Source organism: Salmo salar, chromosome ssa01 (assembly GCF_905237065.1).
Source record: "Salmo salar chromosome ssa01, Ssal_v3.1, whole genome shotgun sequence".
NCBI classification, from domain to species: Eukaryota; Metazoa; Chordata; class Actinopteri; order Salmoniformes; family Salmonidae; genus Salmo; species Salmo salar.
In genome coordinates this window covers 21013023-21030049 of record NC_059442.1, presented here as the reverse complement: position 1 = coordinate 21030049, position 17027 = coordinate 21013023, and the positions used below count along the sequence as shown (strand labels likewise).

Genomic DNA, 17027 nt, shown 5'->3' with positions numbered 1-17027 from the left:
GGAAAGGTGAACAAGTGACATCCATTAGGGATCATAGCTTTCACCTGGATTCACCTGGTCACTCTGTCACGGAAAGAGGAGGTGTTGTCACATCCTGACCCTAGTAAGATGTCATTTTCTATAGTAGTGTAGGGCAGGGTGTGACAGGGGGTGTTTTTGGGCTGATCTATGTTTTCTAGTTCTATGTTTAAATTCTAGTTTTCTATTTCTATGTTGGATTGTTTGAGGTTGATCTCTAATTGGAGGCAGCTGATCCTCATTTGCCTGTGATTAGAGATCATATTTAAGTAGGGGTTTTTCTCATTGTGGTTTGTGGGTTATTGTCTTTTAAGTAGTGTGTTGTCCTCTCTGCGTTCACGGTTTGTTGTTTTGGTATTTCAAGTTTTCTGTATTTGCATTCAGTTTCACTTTTAATAAATATGTGGAACTACGAAAACGCTGCATCTTGGTCCGCTCTTTCGAACAGCCGTGACAGGTGTTCATAATGTTTTGTACACTCAGTGTGTAATAATAATATCATATACTCAGTGGCCAGTTTATTAGGTATACCTATCTAGTACCGGGTCAGCCTACAGAACAGCCTGAATTCTTCTGGGCATGGAAAGGTTGCTCAATTGCATAAAGGGACCTAATGTGTGCCTGGAAGACATTACCCACACCTTTACACCACTGCCACCAGCCTGAACCGTTGACACCAGGCAGGATGGGGCCATGGACTCATGCTGCTTATGTCAAATCCTGACTCTGTCATCAGCATGATGCAACAAGAACTGGGGTTCGTCGGACCAGCCAATGTTTTTCCACTCCTCAATTGTCCAGTGTTGGTGATCTTGTGCCCACTGGAGTCACTTCTTGTTTTTAGCGCTTAGGAGTGGAACCTGGTGTGGTCGTCTGCTGCAATATACCCATAAATGACAAGGACCAACGAGATGCTTTCCGAGATGCCGTTTTGCAAACCACTGTTGTACTGCGCTGTTATTTGCCTGGTTGTGGCCCGCCTGTTAGGTTGCACAATTCTTGCCATTTTCCTTTGACCTCTCTCAGGACTGCCGCTGACTGGATGCTTTTTGTTTGTCACACCATTCTCGGTAAACCCTAGACACTGTTGAGCGTGAAAAGCCCAGGAGGCTGGCTGTTTCTGAGTTACTGAAACCGGCGTGCACTGGCTCCGACAATCATACCACGCTCAAAGTCACTTAGGTCACTCATTTTGCCCATTCTAATGTTCAATCGGACAGTAAGTGAATGCCTTGATGCCTGTATACTTGCTTTATATAGCTAGTCATGTCCACGTGACTCTCTGTTTGTAGGAGCAAACCATTTTCGTGAATGGGGTGATGTACCTAATATGCCATTTAGCAGAGGCTTTTATCCAAAGCGACTTAGTCATCAAATCAAATCAAATTATATTGGTCACATACACATATTCAGCCGATGTTATTGCAGGTATAGCGAAATGTTTGTGTTCTTAGGTCCAACAGTGCAGTAATATCAAACAATTCACAACAATACACATAAATCTAAAGTTAAAGAATTTAAGTTAAGAAATGTTTAAATGTTAGGACTAGCAATGTCAGTGGCATTGACTAAAATACAGTAGCAATGTCAGTGGCATTGACTAAAATACAGTAGAATAGAACACAGTACATACATATGAAATTAGTAAAGAAGTGTGTAAACATTATTAAAGTGACCAGTGATTCCATGTCTATGTTTATAGGGCAGGAGCCTCTAAGGTGCCAGGTTGAGTAACCGGGTGGTAGCCGTCTAGTGATGGCTATTTAACAGTCACTCTGAACAGATGACGGCAATAGTCACACGAATTAGGACTTCTGGGAAATGAGTGTGCTCTATAACAGGAAGGTGAGCTGATATAGGGCCGACAGCATCGCAGACAACCACAACTAACAGAGAAGCTCAATGGAGAATAATCACATTGTCTGAATGTTTACTGTCAGTGGGACTGATAATAATGAGCAGTGAAGTTTAGCCTCATCCATCATCCCAGAAAACAGGGGTCAGGAGACAGTAAGGAAATCAGGAAGTCAGAGGGACCTACAAATGTGTTTAAGCCCCATTACAAAGCCATTATAATCATCAATGTTTAATGATAAGACTTCCAGATCATCATGAGCATACAGTAGGAGATATAAATAAATAGCAGATACACAGCAAATTAAGCATTTGTCTGCTTCTGTGGCAGAAGGATATTGTACACATACACTCTTAGAAAACAGGTGCCATCTAGAACCTAAAAGTTTTTTTTGGCTATCCCCATAGATATGGTAAAGGAGTAAATCGAACTTGAGCAAAACAATGTAATTGCTATGTAAATGCATGGGTAAAAGGGCCGTGGGGGAAAGATCCCGAGTCTCCTATTGCTCCGCAGCAAAATTTGCCTACATTTAGGCTATTATTCATATTATGTGTATTTAAAGTATAATGCTTGTATGTTCATGTCATCATTACCAATCAACTACATTACAGTTAAAAACGACTTTGACTAACATCAACGATTTCTGTATGCTAGCTATGCTAACCAGCTTATACGAATGGGAGTTAGCATTTCGTAGTCGCTTCATCTTAACCTGAAAAGGGAAAACAGCCAAATATATCAAAAATGTACTTAAGTAACCACATTGTGGGCCTGTTACAATACATAAATCACGACGTATTTCACGAATATCCACTTTGTTAGATCAGATTTTTTGAATGTGCGCCAATCTGGTCAATGGAATGCTTACCTCATCTATAGGAGAACCCTCTGAATTACCCTTTTTGGTTCTAGAACCCTTTTGGTTACAGGTAGAAAAAAATGGTTTCACCTGGAACCAAAAAGGGTTATCCTACGGAGACAGCTGAATAACCCTTTTGGAACACTTTTTTCTAAGAGTGTACCATATTGGTTAGTCAGCTTGCCTCCATTTCAGCCTTCAAGTTGAGGACAGTTACTGTTGTGCAATGACTGTACCATTATAGACAATAAGCACTGTACCCTTACAGACAACAAGGACTGTACCATTATAGACAACAAGGTCTGTACCATTATAGACAACAAGGTCTGTACCATTATAGACAACAAGGTCTGTACCATTATAGACAACAAGGACTGTACCATTATAGACAACAAGGTCTGTACCCTTACAGACAACAAGGACTTAAACTATGAGTGAAAGTACCACACAGATCCAAGCACGAGGCCTACTTACACAAAGTCAAAGTATTGTGGGAACAGCTCAGTAAACAAAGAAGAAGTTTATGCAGCATGTGTCTAAAACAGCAACTAATCAAGGGAATGGGATTCCTCTCCGACCTTGAGATGTGAGCAACAAGCGTTCATATGATACGCAATCACAATCTGAATGAATAATTAATTGCCTTATGCCACATCAGGAGTTTTATTCGTTACGGCTGCTACTCAAGAGGCCAATCATAATTTGAAGGGTAAAAAAGTTATATTAAAACCTGCCCAAAATAGCTGGGATTGATTGGCTTGGTTTTTGTAGACCTTGCCCCCACATTCTTGATGAGAAGGCAGCCATTAGAGAAAGTGTGCTTCTCTCCAATGATGGGGAGTGCTCCTCTGCTTCCCAATCAAATGCTACAGTGCTATCAGACGCTGTGTACCATGCCTGATTGACTCATTAACTTAATTATCCTGCTATGCAGTAATGCTTTAAATTGCCACATGCCATTCCAGTCCCATCATCATCATTAATACATCCATTAAACCAGTTTGGAAAGTCCCTCTTATTGCGGCGAGAAATCCAATATACAAATTCCATTCATCATAGTCTACAGTCTATAGGTCGGGACCCCAAGGGATCTTTGGGGGCTGTAAATGATTATTAATTAAGATGATCGTCGACGTCAGTCCCCTCTTGTGGCGGGGCATTTCGGCTGAACGGCCCTAGAGACAGGCTTGGTGACGGTGATGTATTCTTTATTGTTGAGAGAGTGAACAGAGAGTCACCCTGTCAGCCATGAGAAGGAGGTGACACAACGCAAAGGCTGTTCTCACTTTAACACCATTAGCTCCAGGAACCTCTGCCATCAAATTTACACCCGCTGCAACCCCACAGGAGAGGAAATTGCTTCAAGTGGAAACAGAAATCCAACCTTGCACACACACACCACACCTCAAATCCAATCCAATTCAGTGCAAACAAGCAGTGAGCCATGATATTATGAAAGCGTTTGGGTCAGGTGCCACTCAATACCAGCAGCACCACTCCTGCATGGAGCCCCATACTGCAGCAACATCTGGACAATTTTTTAAGCTAAGGTCTAAAACAACTAAGTTATATAAACTGTTTTGCGTTCATAATTACTCAAATTTAATGTGTGAGATTAATAGGGAAATGAGTAGGGCCAGGAATTTTACTGAAAATGTAATCTTGCAAGGAAAAACTCTAGGCCCCAAGGTCAGACAAAACTCTAGCTGGCCCTAGAGGTGAAGCTCAAACTGCAATAGCTGCAATAGGAGCAACAGACAGGCAATACTGGAGCAGTCCTGAGGTGTCACAATACAAGAATGGCCAGAAAGGGAGAAGAGCATTCAGTCCATTCAGTCATAAATGAAAAGCCACCACAGCAGGCATTCAGCCTGGGATGAACTTGGTAGCCCAACACTGAAACCCTGAGGGAGACCAACACTGTCTACAGTGAATACAGGAGCAACCTCATCAACTGTATCCATACTTGTGTCATTGTCAATGGACTCTGAGGCGGGCTGTGTGGCCAGGAAACATAAAAGGATCCATAAATGGCAATGGTGTGTGCATGCGTGCTTGTGTGTCCTATCTCACTGATGTGTATTCACACATTGATTTCAACATCAATGACCTATACACCTACAGAGGACTTTTAAAAGGTAAACATTTTATTTCAACTTCTTAGACAAAATAATAATAATAATTTGTATTATTTTACAAACCCACCTTCACCCACCCACTCACATTTTGAGGACTAAACCATTTTTTGCTGTTACAAGTTTTTTTTGTCTTTTTTCTTTTGGGGGGTTATCAGTAAAATCTTGTGACCACCCACTTTTTTTTGCAATCAAGCCTTCTTGTGTATAATAGTGTTTGACAGTTATTTTGAAAGAATCTAATACTCATATATTTTTTGGAAAATGAAAACCTTCCCCAGCGCAATCAAGAGATTGTATACCGTGTTGCATCTGTCCCTTAAGTCACCCGATATAACTGTTTGTGGAAATATAACAAAATTGTGTAAAACAGGGAGTAAACGCTCTTGTAATTTTGCCCAAAAGTTAGCAACTATGGGGCAATACCAGAAAATATGTAACAAATCCTCCAATTCCACACAACAAAAATAGGACAAAGGGTATTCTTCTATGCTCCATATTTGTAACATATTGTTAGTAGCCAGAAACATGTACAATATCTTCAACTGAAACATTCAGATTGTGAGTCTAATGCGGTTTTAAAAATAAATTTATAAATAATTTCCAAGGGATGGAAGTATCAAACTGCTCTTCCCAGTAAGAGTGGAATTTGTGTGGGATGGCAACCAATTTGTTATTTTCCAAATGAAAATGAATATGTCTTTATTGATTTTATCTCTAGTTAACCATCTGTGAGATGTAATATGAGGTAGACAAACAAACAGTTTCTCTTTTCTTTCCCTTAACATTTTCTTCCATTCTGTAGGAATTGCTGCCAGTAACTGATTGTAATTAGGATTTGTACATACTGTATGTTCCCATATATTGTGCACAGTGGTTCAAATTAAATAAAATTCCCATTACTATAAATGATATCATTTAAAAATAAGATCCCCTTTTCCAGAAACACATTCCCAAACATTTTATTTTATTTATCAGGATATTTGAATTCAACCATATGATTGGCTCAGAATTTCCATTATTTTTTATGAGGGATAATATTGGAAATGCAACCAAGCTGTTATTGATTATTTGAAGAATGGGAATATGTCCATTAAGAAATCCTGCAGGAACCAAGAAAGGTGCAAAAACCTAATTTATATTAAAAAAATATATATTGAATAGAAAAGTGGGTTTGTCTTATCTACGATATTACATGAGATCCCATTCATATTTACATATAGTTCTAGAGATTGATTTAAGGCTTCAATATTCTTTAAATGTGGGGCAGCCGGTAGCCTAGTGGTTAGAGCTTTGGACTAGTAACCGAAAGGTTGCAAGATTGAATCCCCGAGCTGACAAGGTAAAAATCTGTCGTTCTGCACCTGAACTGAAGGCAGTTAACCCACTGTTCCTAGGCCGTCATTGAAAATAGGAATTTGTTCTTGATTGACCTGCCTAGTTAAATAAAGGTTAAAAAAAATGTTGCCCTCCATTGTCATACATTATAGATATATATATCCATTTCACCTTTTCTGGTTTACCATTCCATTAAAATCTGAAACATGTTGGCTTCAAACTGCTTAAAGAAAACCTTATCTGGGGATGGAAGTGACAGAAAGAGATACTGTAGATGAACTGAGAGACAATTAAGGTGTTTATTAATGTCACTCTGCCATATAAAGACAAAGCTTTACCTTTCCACAGCAATAGTATATAGTCAATCTTGGTAAGTTTCAAATCAAAGTTCTCCTTTACAGGATGCTTCATTCTTTCTCGAATGTGGATGCCAAGCATGTCCACTAAGCTATTGCTCCACTTAATTGTATGCAACAAGGCAAAATATAGTTGGACTTTCTTAAGAAAAACACTCTCAAAATGGTGCATTTCTTATAATTTGTTTTCAGATCTGATAGTTCTGATAGATCTGATAAATCTTTCTCTTCATTTGATGCCAAAATTTGCCAACGAACGACCGCCACGCACAACAAGGTGAGTCCAAAAATATGCTGCTGCATAAATTATGTAATATGCCAGGGAGATATGGTCAGCCATATCAGCTATGTTTTTTAACCTGTTATGGCTAGGGGGCAGTATTTCCACGTCCGGATAAAAAACGTACCCGATTTAATCTGATTATTACTCCTGCCCAGAAACTAGAATATGCATATAATTATTAGCTTTGGATAGAAAACACTCCAAAGTTTCTAAAACTGTTTGAATGGTGTCTGTGAGTATAACAGAACTCATTTGGCAGGCAAAAACCTGAGAAGATTCTGTACAGGAAGTACCCTGTCTGACCATTTCTTGGCCTTCTTGATTATCTCTATCCAAAACAGGGGATCTCTGCTGTTACGTGACACTTCCTACGGCTCCCATGGGCTCTCAGAAGGCGGCAAAAAGCTGAATCGTGGCTTTGCAGGCTCTGGCTGAAAAACATTAGCGCGTTTGGATAGTGGCCGGTCACAGTACTATGAGACTCAGGCTCGTGCACGAGGGGATCCCATGCTTTTATTTTCTCTATCTTTGTATGTAAACACGCTTTCCCGGTCGGAATATTATCGCTTTTTTACGAGAAAAATGGCATAACAATTGATTTTAAACAGCGGTTGACATGCTTCGAAGTACGGTAATGGAATATTTTGAATTTTTTTGTCACGAAATGCGTCGTGCTCGTGACCCTTATTTACACTTCGGATAGTGTCTTGAACGCACGAACAAAACGCCGCTATTTGGATATAACTATGGATTATTTTGAACCAAACCAACATTTGTTATTGAAGTAGCAGTCCTGGGAGTGCATTCTGACGAAGAACACCAAAGGTAATCAAACTTTTCTAATAGTAAATCGGAGTTTGGTCAGGGCTAAACTTGGTGGGTGTCAAAATAGCTAGCCGTGATGGCTGGGCTATCTACTCAGAATATTGCAAAATGTGCTTTCACCGAAAAGCTATTTTAAAATCGGACATAGCGAGTGCATAGAGGAGTTCTGTATCTATAATTCTTAAAATAATTGTTATGTTTTTTGTGAACGTTTATCGTGAGTAATTTAGTAAATTCACTGGAAGTTTGCGGGGGGTATGCTAGTTCTGAACGTCACATGCTAATGTAAAAAGCTGGTTTTTGATATAAATATGAACTTGATTGAACAAAACATGCATGTATTGTATAACATAATGTCCTAGGCGTGTCATCTGATGAAAATCATCAAAGGTTAGTGCTGCATTTAGCTGTGGTTTTGTTTTTTGTGACATTATATGCTAGCTTGAAAAATGGGTGTCTGATTATTTCTGGCTGGGTACTCTGCTGACATAATCTAATGTTTTGCTTTCGCTGTAAAGCCTTTTTGAAATCGGACAGTGTGGTTAGATAAAGGAGAGTCTTGTCTTTAAAATGCTGTAAAATAGTCATATGTTTGAAAAATTGAAGTTTTTGTATTTTTTAGGAATTTGTAATTCGCGCCACGCCTATCATTGGATATTGGAGTGGTGTTCCGCTAGCGAAACGTCTAGATTTAAGGTAGGATATGCATATTATTAGTAGATTTGGATAGAAAACACTCTGAAGTTTCTAAAACTGTTTGACTGATGTCTGTGAGTAAAACAGAACTCATATGACAGGCTAAAACCTGAAAATCAATCCAACCAGGAAGTGTGGAAATCTGAGGTTTGTAGTTTTTCAAGTGATTCCCTATCCAATGTACAGTGTCTGTGGGGTCATTTTGCACTTCCTAAGGCTTCCACTAGATGTCAACAGTCTTTAGAACGTTGTGTCATGCTTCTACGCTGAATGGGGACGCGGACGCGGATGTCTCTGCCTTGCCGGTTCCCCTCTTTCCACTGGGATTCGCTGCCTCTAACCCTTTTACAGGGGCTGAGTCACTGGCCTACTGGTGTTCTTCCATGCCGTCCATGGGAGGGGTGCGTCACTTGAGTGGGTTGAGTCACTGACGTGGTCTTCCTGTCTGGGTTGGCGCCCCCCCCCCTTGGGTTGTGCCATGGCGGAGATCGTTGTGGGCTATACTCGGCCTTGTCTTAGGACGGTAAGTTGGTGGTTGGAGACATCCCTCTAGTGGTGTGGGGGCTGTGCTTTGGCAAAGTGGGTGGGGTTATATCCTGCCTGTTTGGCCCTGTCCGGGGGTATCATCGGATGGGGCCACAGTGTCTTCTGATCCCTCCTGTCTCAGCCTCCAGTATTTATGCTGCAGTAGTTTATGTGTCGGGGGCTAGGGTCAGTCTGTTACATCTGGAGTATTTCTCTTGTCTTATCCGGTGTCCTGTGTGTATTTAAATATGCTCTCTCTAATTCTCTCTTTCTCTCTTTCTGTCTTTCTCTCGGAGGACCTGAGCCCTAGGACCATGCCTCAGGACTACCTGGTATGATGACTCCTTGCTGTCCCCAGTCCACCTGGCCGTGCTGCTGCTCCAGTTTCAACTGTTCTGCCTGCGGCTATGGAACCCTGACCTGTTCACCGGACGTGCTTGTTGCACCCTCGACAACTACTATGATTATTATTATTTGACCATGCTGGTCATTTATGAACATTTTTACATTTTAACATTTTGACCATGTTCTGTTATAATATCCACCCTGCACAGCCAGAAGAGGACTGGCCACCCCTCATAGCCTGGTTCCTCTCTAGGTTTCTTCCTAGGTTTTTGGCCTTTCTAGGGAGTTTTTCCTAGGGAGTTTTTCCTAGCCACCGTGCTTCTTTCACATGCTTTGCTTGCTGTTTGGGGTTTTAGGCTGGGTTTCTGTACAGCACTTTGAGAATATCAGCTGATGTACGAAGGGCTATATAAAAATAAATTTGATTTGATTTGATTTGAATAAGAGCATATGGAGTCAGATGACTGAGAAAATCACATGAGCTCAATCGCGCGCACTCCCGTGAGAGTTAGGTGTGTTCCTTTTCATTTCTGAAGACAAAGAATCGTCCAGTTGGAATATTATGGAAGATTTATGATAAAAACATCCTAAAGATTGATTCTATACATCGTTCGACATGTTTCTACGAAATGAAATATAACTTTTTTGACTTTTCGTCTGAACTTACTGCGCGAGCACAGTGCATTTGGATTACCCGACTGAACGCGTGAACAAAATGGAGGTATTTGGACATAAAGATTAACTTTATCGAACAAAACCAACATTTATTGTGGAACTGGGATTCCTGGGAGTGCATTCCGATGAAGATCATCAAAGGTAAGTGAATATTTATAATGTTATTTGTGACTTCTGTTGACTCCAAAATGGCGGGTATCTGTATGGCTTGTTTTGATGTCTGAGCGCTGTACTCAGATTATTGCAAGGTTTGCTTTCACCGTAAAGCTTTTTTGAAATCTGACACAGCGGTTGCATTAAGGAGAAGTGTATCTATAATTCTTTGAATAACAGTTGTATATTTTATCAACGTTTATGATGAGTATTTCTGTAAATTGATGTGCTCATTCACCAGAAGTTTTGGGAATGCAAAACATTTCTGAACATTACACGCCAATGTAAAATGGGGTTTTTGGATATAAATATGAACTTTATCGAGCAAAACATACATGTATTGTGTAACATGAAGTCCTATGAGTACCATCTGATGAAGATCATCAAAGGTTAGTGATTCATTTTAGCTGTATTTCTGGTTTTTGTGACGCCTCTCCTTGCTTAGAAAATGGCTGTGTGGTTTTTCTTGTCTAGGCGCTGTCCTAACATAATCTATTGTTATGCTTTCGCCGTAAAGCCTTTTTTGAAATCGGACACTGTGGTTGGATTAACCAGAAGTGTATCTTTAAAATGGGATATAACAGTTGTATGTTTGAGAAATTTGAATTATGAGATTTTTGTGTTTTGAATTTGGCGCCCTGCTATTTCACTGGCTGTTGTACGCTAGCGTCCCACATACCCCATAGAGATTAAAAAGGCAGTAATATGGCTGAATGAATTGTTTCGCTGCCAGACAAGGCTCTGCTGATAGCCAGGTGTAGCGGTGGTAAGGATTCACTCCATTGTGCTGGATAGAAAGCTCTGCTATTGGGACAGCTTTATGTAGGCCCTAACAGTTTGTGGGCACCACTTGTCATCCGTTATAGTGCAATTAATGTATTGTTTTGTGTTGTGTTATGTAGTGGCTTTGCTTGCATGCATCAAAATGTTTTTTTTTTCCCCACCCAGATTTACATGCTAACATCGCCACTGCTAACGACCTTCAATAAATCCAGATAGCTCACTTTGAATAATTTTGCTTATTACTTTCTTCATTCTAAGTGCTAAACATTTTTTTAGAATATGGGTGTCACAGCACAATAAAGTGAGGCGTCGCCAGTTTTTGGGCTTTTATATTGGAAATTTGCCTCCCGCTTAAATAGTAATGTAATGTGCTTCTAGTTCCAACAGTGCAGTAATATCTAACAAGTCATCTAAAATTCACAACAACTACCTTATTCACACAAATGTAAAGGGATGGAATAAGAATATGTACATATAAATATATGGATGAGCGATGGCAGTGCGGCATAGGCAGGATGCAATAGAGGTATGAAATACAGTATATACATATGAGATGAGTAATGTAAGTTATGTAAACATTATTATTAAAGTGGCATTATTTAAAGTGACTAGTGATTCCTTTATTAAATCCATTTATTAAAGTAGCCAGTGATTTGAGTCTGTATGTTGGCAGCAGCCTCTCTATGTTAGTGATGGCTGTTTAACAGTCTGATGGCCTTCAGATAAAAGCTGTTTTTCAGTCTCTCGGTCCCAGCTTTGATGCACCTGTACTGACCTCGCCTTCTGGGTGATAGCGGGGTTAACAGGTAGTGGCTCGGGTGGTTGTTGTCCTTGATTAACTTTTTGGCCTTCCTGTGACATCGGGTGCTGTAGGTGTCCTGGAGGGCAGGTAGTTTGCCCCCGGTGATGTGTTGTGCAGACTGCAGTACCCTCTGGAGAGCCTTGGGGTTGAAGGCGGTGCAGTTGCCGTACCAGGCGGTGACACAGCCCGACAGGATGCTCTCGATTGTGCATCTGTAAAAGTTTGTGAGTGTTTTCGGTGACAAGTCAAATTTCTTCAGCCTCCTGAGGTTGAAGAGGCGCTGTAGTGCCTTCTTCACCACGCTGTCTGTGTGTGTGGACCATTTCAGTTTGTCCGTGATGTGTACACCGAGGAACTTAAAACTTTCCACCTTCTCCACTACTGTCCCATCGATGTGGATAGGGGGGTGCTCCCTCTGCTGTTTCCTGAAGTCCACGTTCATCTCCTTTGTTTTGTTCACGTTGAATGTGAGGTTATTTTCCTGACACCACACTCCAAGGGCCCTCACCTCCTCCCTGTAGGCCATCTCGTCGTTGTTGGTAATCACGCCTACCACTGTAGTGTTGTCTGCAAACTTGATGATTGAGTTGGAGGCGTGCATGGCTACGCAGTCATGGGTGAACAGGGAGTACAGGAGGGGACTGAGCACGCACCCTTGTGGGGCCCCAGTGTTGAGGATCGGCAAAGTGGAGATGTTGTTTCCTATCTTCACCACCTGGGGGTGGCCTGTCAGAAAGTCAAGTATATACGTACATATGAGATGAGAAAAGAAGCATGTAAACATCATGTTGTCTACTCTTGATCAGAAGAAGCATTTCAATTGGAGGGTCTACTACTGTATCAGTTTGCTTATTCAAGTCATTCAACTTTTTCGTTTTTAAAATTTCCCTCCTAAGATATAGCTTTCCCCCATGATGGCCATTTGATTGAATGGCCTCTGAATATACGTTTGAAAGTGAAAAATTATTAGTTTTTTCTAAAAGAGTCTTCATCTTTTAGCAGTGATTGATTGAGTTTCCAAATAACCCGGCCCTCTAGGATATTCTACTGTAGTTAGAGACAAATAAATAAGGGCCTGGTCAGAAAGTAAATGGTCAGCAATGGTAGACTGTGATACGTTTGAGCCCAGAGCGAAGGAGATAAGGAAGTAGTCAATGCGACTAGCTTGCCTATTTCCACGCCACGTGTATCTAGTCAGATCAGGGTTTCTTAATCACCAAACATCTACCAGGTCTAGAGAGGACATTAACTCAGAGATTGCAGAAAGTGCTTTTGGATTAGAATAATGCAAACAAACCCCCGATCTATCTAGATTTGTATTCTGCACAGTATTAAAATCACCAACAATTATGAATAATAATCTATTGCAAAAAAACACATTGGAAATGAAATATAATTAACTCCCCAGAGTGCTTGGTAACAGAGAGCCAACCACAGAGTGGCTGTGAGAAACACACTTGCATTTTATGTGTCATCAGTGGAGGGGGTCAGGCTGACAGGATATTAAGGTATTGTGTACACGACACTTGCTGTGGTGTCAGTATTTTCCAGGAAAAAGCCTTGCTGTGCCGTAATGGTAATTGACCAACCTGTGTTGAATGGTAATGAGTAGAGCTGCTGTAGCATGTGGGGGTTGGCGAGGAGAGAAACACACAACAGCCATACATGACTGACATAGCAGGGGGCTAGACCAGGACCAACATAGAGCTGATAGTGCAGTACAGCAGGGACACCATGAGCAACGTAGAAATAAACAGAGATAGATAGGATCTCCATTACAAGAATTACAACAGTCACATTTGCATCAAACTGTACATGAAACTGTATGGCATCCAATAGGTTTCACACCTTATAAACAAACACCACCAAGGTGGCCCCGGGTCCACAAGGGGGCAACAGGGGGCTTAGCCCCCTCACTTGATACTTGTGCCCCATCAGTTTTAGTTTTGTCCCTTTATAAAAATAGCAAAACGCTAATCTGTCCCTTCATAAGCACTCGATCAATGGTCTCTGAGATTCTATATTTGAACTCTATGTTTATTATGGTATAGCGTGATATAAGCAGAATTCAATATAATTCTAATGCAAGAACCCCCCAAATTGCAAGAACCCCCCACTGATTTCAGCTGCTCCCTTATCCTGGGTCTGCCTCAAGGTAATTTGTAAGTGAGAAAGAAATTGACATCATGTACCACAGCAATTTTTCTGTTAAATTAAAGGCTGTCAATGAAATGACCAATAATTATTTTCAGTATGCCAAAATAGCACCAATAAAACATTCCCCATTCCAAAATGAAGACTGTACTAGTACAGAGCAGCCTGTTTTGAGAGTGCCAAGAATAGAGTTAATCTAATAGAGACCTGTATATTAAAAGAGCCTAGCTCAGGCCAGTCATTGTGTTGTACTGGCTGATACAGCAGAATACAATAGGCAGAGCAAAACCTGAGTTTCTGAAAGTGCTGATCCGGGAGGAGGGTTTTACAATGGAAAATTAATAAAAATGGACTCTCCTGTTATTACTGTCTCCATATTCAGCCATGAACAAAGAGAGACGAGTGGCTTTGGAGGAGGAGTGAAAGTGACTGTGCTTGCTCTTTGGAGGAGGAGTGAAAGTGACTGTGCTTGCTCTTTGGAGGAGGAGTGAAAGTGGCTGTGCTTGCTCTTCGGAAGAGGAGTGAAAGTGACTGTGCTTGCTCTTTGGAGGAGGAGTGAAAGTGACTGTGCTTGCTCTTTGGAGGAGGAGTGAAAGTGACTGTGCTTGCTCTTCGGAGGAGGAGTGAAAGTGACTGTGCTTGCTCTTCGGAGGAGGAGTGAAAGTGACTGTGCTTGCTCTTCGGAGGAGGAGTGAAAGTGACTGTGCTTGCTCTTCGGAGGAGGAGTGAAAGTGACTGTGCTTGCTCTTCGGAGGAGGAGTGAAAGTGACTGTGCTTGCTCTTCGGAGGAGGAGTGAAAGTGACTGTGCTTGCTCTTGCAGACAGTGGCGCTACTACTTTAGCAATCAAATCAGGGAACGATGGAATCGCCAAATACAATTTCATGTTTTTATGTCTGACGTAATGTTTAAATTCAAAACACAATAAAGATTAAACTGTAGTGGTGGATCAGAGAATAGTGATTTTCTCATACCTGCCCCTGAAATAATGAAGAACACCTTTTAATTAGAGACAAAATTCTAAAACCATTTAGACTGAAAGTCGATGGGAGATGTATTTTACACTGAGACCCACCTTGTAACTACCACATGATCTCATAAAAGGACCACATTTGTATTCCAATATAACTGCTACTGCTCTGCCACATACACTGACAAGGATATGAATGATATATGAGAGTGCCTCAGGGATGAAGATGGTGAGGAAGAGAGGTAACAAGGAAATGGGTGAAGCAATGGGCAAACAAAGCAGCCATTGACAAGGACAATTAACACACCATACAAGGACCAGGAACAGTAGAAGTAAACACAGAGGAAATAACTAGCGTGTCCCTTTAAACACTCTGTGGAATGAATTCAAGGCTCTAAACCTATTCCGAAACCACATTTGGTAATGATGAGACATTTCTAGGGAAATAACATCAGTGTATCATTTCTGTTTTAACATTTCCTCACTGACATTAATGTAAAGAAAGGTAGATGACTACAATATGCAGTTTTATAATCCAATAACAGCATTGCCTTCCAACAGAGTATGTAAAAAGGCAAACAACAGCATTCTTGCTCAACTTATTGAATCATCTATCTAGGATACGTCTTTGCTTGTGCTATTGTTTCTGTGTTAAAATTCTGCTGGCATCATCCTATCATTGGACAAGTATTGTAATCTAATTTCATGTTAATCTGCTGCATTTGTCATGCCATATTGCTAGGCATTAATGTTGTTGTTTCTGTGACTGTGTCTGCATCATGTCCCATCTAATCCTTTAAAAGCCCATTTCCTCTGCCACAAAGCAACACAACACTACACTAACGCAACACTAACACAAAACTACACTAACACAACACCGCAGTAACACAGCAATAACACAATTCTCCTCTTTTAGTGTTCCACTCCAGAATTAATTCACTTTATTCCACAGCGCACACACTTAACAATGTTTTATAAACAATCACACAAAAACCTTTTTGCTATAGAAATCAAATCAAATGTATTCATTCATTTGTACAAGGTTTAGAAGTTGCCCTTATTAACCACAGATCAAGGATCACATCTTTGGCATTGCATGCTGGGATACTTTACATGGCCTACCTCTGGGAGTCTAAGAGCGGTCTTTGCATGACAGACTTGATCAGGGAGTGTGGCCGGACCGTCTTCACGGGGGAGGTCTTGGGACTGGAGTCAGACTCTCCACTCTCCTCATCACCCATGGCTTTGACGTAACTGCTGCTCCTCATCCTCCGGCAGGGGATCTCATCACCCTTACCTCCCCCTGGGTAACCACTCCACTCATCCTGAGGTACCTGGGGGAGGGAGATAAAGAGGGGTTTAGAGAGAAGGGTTCAGGTGGGGTCTCTATAGGGTGGGAAGTGGCACTAAAACCATGTAAGAGTAGTAGTAAGATTGCAGAATATATTGTAATGTTATTATAGTATGAGTACTAGAAATACACAGGTTTACCTCAATGTTTCTTTGGTCCCACTTGTGGTACCATGTTTTTACATACATCAAAATTACTGTAAGTAGGTAGAGTTGATCTTTGAACTGTTACTATTGTTGCATAGACCTTAAAATGGTTAGCCAATATCTGTGTGGTATGTCAGTATAGATGTTGTTCCCTCAAGGTTGCCTGTGTACGCACAGAGGCTCTTGGCTCAGCCGTGGTTGTAAAACAGACTGTGTCCTCGATCATGTTTATTGGTAAAATGAAGGTAGTGAGAGTGAGATTATAGAGGATCAAACAGAATAGAAGATTCATCCACAGCAACTGCCTTTCAACCACATCTCAGGCAAAGATAGTTCATGTACATTCCATGTAATATTCTGTTGTAATTCTCTCTCTACAGCTAGTAAGACATAGACAGTTGCATGGCATCATCCCCATTGGAAAGATGTTTGGTTTTCTGACTCAGACTTGTTCCCTTGACTGCAACCTGTTCCCAGATTGAGACTCAAAGCGAGGTATATGCAGCGTGATGGTGCAGTGTTTACCCAAGGTTACAGTACATATCACAAGGCTCTTCAATATTGAGCAGCAGCATCAGAGATGTGGTGTTGACTGCTTACACAGTGTTACATGGTGTATGGTAAATCACAGGAGAGGTAACACTGTTTGACATTCCTGTCTGATGGATTACTTACTGATGCAAGACGTCTTTAAGTAGTACATAAACCCTGCAAGAGATATGTTATAGTTCAGTTGGATAAAATATAAAAAAATAT

At 40.9% G+C, this 17027-nt stretch overlaps 1 protein-coding gene across 1 annotated transcript in view; it reads right to left on the bottom strand.

The window, feature by feature from the left end:
• dlgap2a (discs, large (Drosophila) homolog-associated protein 2a) overlaps positions 1 to 17027 on the bottom strand; it is a 182544-nt gene that overhangs the window by 29420 nt on the left and 136097 nt on the right. The window contains exon 3 of the mRNA XM_014150170.2: positions 15897 to 16108. Within this exon, the coding sequence (XP_014005645.2) occupies positions 15897 to 16108 (212 nt within the window). The remainder of the gene's footprint in view (positions 1 to 15896; positions 16109 to 17027) is intronic.